General features: G+C 36.2%; 2 protein-coding genes across 2 annotated transcripts in view; one reads left to right on the top strand and one right to left on the bottom strand.

Annotated features, from left to right (window-relative positions):
• Window positions 1-2,212: 2,212 nt before the first annotated feature.
• LOC129779976 (uncharacterized) overlaps window positions 2,213-6,918 on the top strand; it is a 14,441-nt gene continuing 9,735 nt past the window's right edge. Inside the window, exon 1 of the mRNA XM_055787793.1 lies at window positions 2,213-3,415. Within this exon, the coding sequence (XP_055643768.1) occupies window positions 2,423-3,187 (765 nt within the window). The 5' untranslated portion in view covers window positions 2,213-2,422 and the 3' untranslated portion in view covers window positions 3,188-3,415. The remainder of the gene's footprint in view (window positions 3,416-6,918) is intronic.
• Window positions 3,231-6,918, bottom strand: part of LOC129773945 (LIM and SH3 domain protein Lasp) — a 27,904-nt gene continuing 24,216 nt past the window's right edge. Inside the window, exon 2 of the mRNA XM_055777622.1 lies at window positions 3,231-3,389. Coding sequence (XP_055633597.1) covers window positions 3,231-3,389 — 159 coding nt within the window. The remainder of the gene's footprint in view (window positions 3,390-6,918) is intronic.

The raw sequence follows: 6,918 nt of genomic DNA, 5'->3' as shown, positions 1-6,918 counted from the left end.
ACATAAATTGTTAGTAGTAAGACCTTCACGATAAAAACGTGAGTTGAGCACGAATTGTTTGGCAGCATACAATACAATAACTGATAAATGCCTATTATCGGTAAATGGAGAATAAATCATAATACGCATTGACTCGCATTGTGAGCTAACGCCCGAATTTAAGTAAAAAGATTGCTCGTTGCGTCGAGGATGAAAGCGAGTGGTTAGTGCAATCAAAAGAAAACATACTCAATTGAATCGGCAAATTGTTAACTTTTTTTTACTATATTCACTGTTTATGTTTTAAGCAAAAAATGCTGGATAAATTTCCTGTCTAACGGTATAGAACACAACATATGTCTCAATAACGATTTTGAGTAATATGCGTTTGAAAACTCTCAATAAATCGATACATTTTTCGCGGGGTGACTCCCTTATATAGAAATCAAAGACATAGTCCTATGTAAAAAACAGGTAATATCGAGTTTTTGTTGTGTTGATGTTGGAATATCTATTTATCTGATTTTTTCAACAGTTTACTATTGGAGAGAGACAGGATTAATAATTATTGACTCCGGGTTTTTTTCTACAAAATATCTTCAAAGTCTTACGTCAAGTTTCCGTCCGTGCCGGTTGGCTCAGATCCTTCTACTTTTTTGTGTTCATCTCGATATAACATTGTCGATTTTTCAGTTTTCTCTTCACAATTAAAATCTTTATAAAAAATGCTGGTTGCAAATTAATTATTATTACTAATTGAGAACAATAGATTGACTCAATCTCGCCCTAGTGTTTCTTCTCCGTGCACTACAATTCCCAACTTGGCAGCTCTAACTCCTGAATTTATAACCACAAATAGAAATAACTTATCGGATCTTCAAGAGTAATTGATATAGAAATTGATCAACTTTCTCAACGTTGACTTGAGTGCGTAATGCCAGCTCTGCATCTTCGCAAGAGCAAGCACTCGTGTGGCCTTCGCTCGTCAAGCATGATTTGGTTTCCAAAGGCGTGAATTGGATTTCCGCTCCAGTCAACAAAGGAGAGTGCACTTTTGAGATACCGGAGACAAGGACTTAGATGAATAAGTAATCGTGGCGACTCGGTTATTTACTCTTTCCCTGCCTGTCTGTATCAATCAAGACAAACCGATGGGTGTGCGTAATTGCAAACACATGGTCTGTTCTTGTGTATGTCTATGGCAGCAGCAGTTCAATCATTGGCTTATTGATCGATTACAAGCAAAGCCCTTCGCTTGTTGAGTAGGAAATCGTCCTCTTGTAGCATCTAACGAATAAACAAAACATTATCAACGCATTAACGGGACGATACCGAGCATTTGTTTGGAAAGTGTACATCGATGTTTGTTATCACTTCCATCGTCTGAGTGACATATGTGCTGCATTTAAGATTGCATCGAGTCGTATCAAATCAATTTCCGATGTCAACAGTTTGAATTAATGTTGATGACTTATCTTTAATGTCCTTTCAAGTTTGCCTCTCAGCACCTCTTCCTGAATCGAAATCTGTTTCATTGTATATTTTTTTACAAAAAAATGTTTCTTGGAACATTTTAGGTGCTTCTATTCTGTAACTTGTTGCTTGTTTGTCAGCTGATTTTAATGATAATAATTATTTCTCCCATATTTTATTCAACGTGACCTACGTATGATTGTATAATATTTATCACTGCTCACTTCTTTCCAATGCATACAGTATACGGACAAATTTTTCCATAAATTTGAGCTGAAAAATTCTTTGGTGGATAGAGGTAGACGAAAAAATATTTCATCCCATCCATGTTCATGTCGTTATTCCTTACATGCCGAAAATCGAACTTGTATGAAATTGATCTAAAATAATACTCACAAGATATGGATTACTCAGGTAATAGCAGGATCCGAAACTTGTACGAAAATGATCTAATATAATACTAACGCGATGTGACATACTCAGGTAATAGCAGGATCTATCAGATATACATAACATAACGTTTACGGAAATCAGTTGGTAAATGGTTTCAATAGGAATTACCATATTATAAGTTTCATCTTACGTCGGCCAGCATACAAGTGACCAGTGTGCGATAATTTGGCAAGGAAATGAGAAGCTATCAGCAATAATGTTGAATTAATACTCACGAACAAACGTAGAATGAAGCGCACATCGAACAAACGTAGAATGAAGCGCACGTAAAATTTGTTGCTGCGGTGCATACAGTATAATAGTTGTTTTTTTTTTCCCACGTAAAAATCCACAGAGACTGGTAAAACGTAAAAAAAGTTCTGCTGATTGGAAAAGTGTCGATTTAGAATCGTTTTATCTGTGATATATCCATAAAAGTGCAAAAATTAATTCCGAGTTTTTGCTAGAAGGCATACGTGCGCTTGACAATAAGACATCGATTAGTGTTTTAGTGGTGGTGTATACGTTATATCCCGCCATGGCAGAGAAACAAGTACGACTACGTAGTAACTCAGTCGTTAAATCGGATGCTGATATGACTGTTGCGGATCTGGCGAGTCTCATGCAATCTCAATTGAACAGCTACCAACAATCTACCAAGGAAGACTTCAAAAAATTGAGTGCTTCTCTCTCATCTCTAACATCACAACTCAGCAAATTTCGTGATAACATCACCACTGAAATGGAGAGACTCCGAGAGGAAAATAAACAAACGTTTACTACAATTTCATCCTCGATCGAGAAATCAAACAAAGATACATCGTTGGCAGTGGATAGATCGACACGCAGGAATGATCTTGTCATTAGTGGAATTCCGTTTGTGGATGGTGAGAATCTGCTGTCCTACTTCCACTCATGGTGTAGAACTTTTGGATACGTCGAGAGTGAGTTCCCGCTAGTAGACATTCGTCGGCTCTCGAAGGGAGCTTTGGCTGCGGGCAAAGTCTACATGATCCTGCTACAATTTGCTATAACCATACAGCGGAACGACTTTTACTCCCGGTATCTACGATCTCATTCATTGTCACTATCTGGGATAGGATTTTCAGTAAACAAACGAATCTACATAAATGAGAATTTGGGCCCTAGTATCAGAGCTTTACGATCCAAGGCGCTACATATGAAGAAGGAAGGAAAGCTGAGCGGAGTATTTACGCGAGGTGGAATCTTGCTCATAAAGAGAAACGGAGATGAGAAGGAGATTACTGTATCGTCAGACAGTGATTTAAGTGAATCAATTTAAACCCGTTCCTTACTAGTTTTTGCATTTCCTTTCTCTCCTATCCTCATATTCCATTCGCTCCCCTCCTAAAAGTCTGTTCGAGTTGCTGCTGATCCTGCCGATGCTGCTGATGCTGCTGATGCTGCTGATGCTGCTGATGCCGCCTATGCTGTTGCTGCTGTTGTTGAATGTGGATGGTACTTTTACCTGGATGCTGTGGATTCTGGAATATAAGCTCTACTGTTTACTGTATGCGTCACATTATTAGAAAAAAAAAAAAAAAATGAATTATGTAATTAGTGTTTTCGAAAAAATGCTCATATATTATCCTCTCTTTATTGCTGTGTCCTTTCCTTATTTACGCAATGGCTAGTGATTCCAATTTTTACACCTCAACGAATTGGTGCGTTCCTGGGACCGTAATGAAATCCGCCTTATACAATGGAAAGCTTTCGATATGTTCTGTGAATAGTCAAAGTATTTGTGCTCGTAGGCTGTGCAAAATTGAAGAATTACGTCAGATCGTGGCAGTTAGTAATGTTGATATAATATGCGTGAGTGAAACATGGTTAAGCGAAAGTATCAATGACTCTATTGTAACTATCAATGGTTATAGTGTTGTTCGAAATGATCGTGTTGGACGAATAGGAGGTGGTGTATGTTTCTATTTAAAAAATGGTCTCGTCTTCAATGTTATTTCAAAATCTAATAATGATACAGGAGTGACTGGTACAGAGTTCATAACAATAGAGGTTATTGTACAAAATGAGAAACTAATGATTACAACTTTGTATAACCCTCCAGAAATGGACTGTTCTGATACAGTGGAAAATTTATTGTCTTCGTATGGTTTTACCTACAAGCATATTTTCTTCTTGGGTGATTTTAACACTAACATGTTGAACACCAGTTCACCCAAAAGTGCTAGGCTTTGTAGTCTCATGGATACTCATTCCTTATATTGTGTAGGTAATGAACCTACGTTTTTTCATAGAAATGGAGCTTCGCAACTCGATTTATTCATCACAAATGAACCATCGAAAGTGTTGAGATTCGGTCAAATTGAAGTGCCGGTACTATCGAACCATGACTTAATTTTTGTGTCTCTCGATTTCGGTTTCATGCCAACTTCAAAGCCAATCAAATATCGTGATTACAAAGCCATACACATTGATTCATTGATAGATGCTTTTAATTCCTTTGATTGGAGTGCTTTTTATAGTGTTGATGACTCCAATCTGCAGCTTGAATTCTTAAATAATGTTTTAACTTATCTCCATGATAGATTTGTTCCCATCCGTACTTTTTCTTGTGATAAAAAGCACAATCCTTGGTTTAACCCAATAATAAGCAGAGCTATCATAAACCGTGATTTATTATACAAGAAATGGAAAAACAGTAACGACTTGAATGATCATCTAGCATTCAAAAGGGCTCGTAATCAGGTTAACAGGCTAATACGCACAGCAAAACAAGATTATTTTGCTTCCCGACTTGATCCAAAAATTTCACCGAAGGAATTGTGGAGAAATCTTAGGGAACTTGGTATTGGCCAATCAATTTCCCAAACAGCGATTAATTTTACAGCTGATGAAATCAACTTTAATTTCTGTAATAATTTTTCCGCTAATCATACTGCAATTTCTGGTTCAACAGATTCAAATGCACTTATTCATGATGCTTTTTATTTCGATAGAGTTAATCAAAATGATGTTATTAGCGCTATGTACTCCATTGATTCAAATGCTCTTGGAGTCGATATGTTACCGATAAAATTCTTGAAGGCGATCTGCCCTATTTTAATTGAGCCTATAACACATCTTTTTAATACGATTTTTACAACTAGCGTTTTCCCGGATACCTGGAAAAAATCAAAAGTTATACCAATCAAGAAAAAATCTGGATTAGACACAATGGAAAATTTGCGGCCCATTAGTATCCTTTGTGCTTTATCGAAAGTATTCGAGAAAATAGCCAGAATGAACATCTGTGGATACATAAACCGAAACAATATGTTGAATACGTTTCAATCTGGTTATCGCACAAAACATAGTACTAAAACAGCAATGCTCAAGATAATTGACGATATTGGGCTTGTACTAGATAGGGGTCGCCCGGTTGTACTAATTTTATTGGATTTCTCGAAAGCTTTCGACAGAATATCGCATGAAATTTTATGTCAGAAACTGAGATCTAATTTTGGGTTCTCCATTCATGCTTCTAATCTTATCAAATCGTATTTGAGTAATCGAATACAAGCTGTGTTTAGCGATGAAATTTTATCCCAGTTTCTTCCTGTATCATCTGGGGTTCCTCAAGGATCTATTCTGGGACCTATTTTGTTTTTTATGTATATTAATGACCTCCCAGAAGTAATAAAACATGGCAATATTCATCTTTTTGCTGACGATGTACAATTATATTTTGATTGTAATAGTGCCTCTGTTGTCCAAATATCTCAGAAAATTAATGATGATTTGAAGAGGGTCCTAGATTGGTCCACTAAAAATATGCTCACTTTAAATTTCACGAAAACGAATGCAGTTTTTATATCGAATAGTATTTCTCTTAATTATTTGAAACCATCTTTAATCTTAGACAACAACACAGTTGAATTCGTTGAAAATGCTACCAGTTTGGGTATTCGTATTCAATCAAATTTTGCATGGGATAAATATGTGTCTTCGCAATGTGGGAAAATTTATGCGTGTTTACGTTCATTATATACTTCTTCTTCATTCCTTACTACAGAGACCAAATTAAAACTGTTCAAAAGCCTTATTTTTCCGTATTTTATAGCATGCGATTTCATACTAGATGACGTGTCCAATGTTTCTTTTAATAAGTTAAAAGTAGCTTTGAATTCGTGTGTGCGCTATGTATTCAATTTGAACAGATTTTCCCATGTTTCCCACTTGCAGCATCGCCTAATAGGGTGTCCCCTGGTAAATTTTAGTAAACTACGTTGTTGCTTATTTTTGCACAGCCTTTCGAAAACAAAACAACCTGACTATCTTTACAGTAAGCTACAAATAATGCAAAGTAACAGATCTGTAAAATATATTTTCCCAAGACATCGTACGTCGAAGTACGGGAACTCATTTTTCGTTCGAGGTGTAGCTCATTGGAATTACTTACCTAGCAGTTTATCCAATATTAATTCTTTCACAGCATTTAAGAGAGGATGTATTGAGCATTTTAATTGATAGTTTTTTCACCTTTTAATTGTTAAATTTTTAATAGTTTTTATAAATAGTGTTCACATGCGCTTGTTCTACCTTACGATTACCGATGTGACTTTGAAAAGACTCAGGTCTTAAGTTACGCAATACAGAAATAAATGAATGAAATGAATGAATTATTAATAGTCCACCTAGCAGTATCGCCTGACTAATACTCACTTGTCATTCAATTCAAATGCATGCATAATGAATAATCTGCATACGCGAATATTGCAATTGAATGAAATGTTCTCTGCTGGAGAAAAATCCCATTAAAAATAAGGCGTCAGCACTATTTCACTGCTGTTAGAACATGACGCTCAATCAGTTTGAATATTTTACTTAACCCACACCATGGTGATAAAATTTGTCATTGTAGGTTAAGGAAAATTTGGTGTTTTATGGTGGACAGCATTTCACAGCTGAATTTATAACAGACAGGATGCAGTGTAAAATAGATCCGTAAGGCAGTCCAATAATGTCCTTTACGCAATCGTGATACTGTCGAGCGAAAGCACCAGCTCTCTTCCT

This window comes from Toxorhynchites rutilus, chromosome 3, assembly GCF_029784135.1.
Source record: "Toxorhynchites rutilus septentrionalis strain SRP chromosome 3, ASM2978413v1, whole genome shotgun sequence".
In the NCBI taxonomy this organism is placed as follows: Eukaryota; Metazoa; Arthropoda; class Insecta; order Diptera; family Culicidae; genus Toxorhynchites; species Toxorhynchites rutilus.
This window is presented reverse-complemented; position numbering and strand designations above follow the sequence as displayed.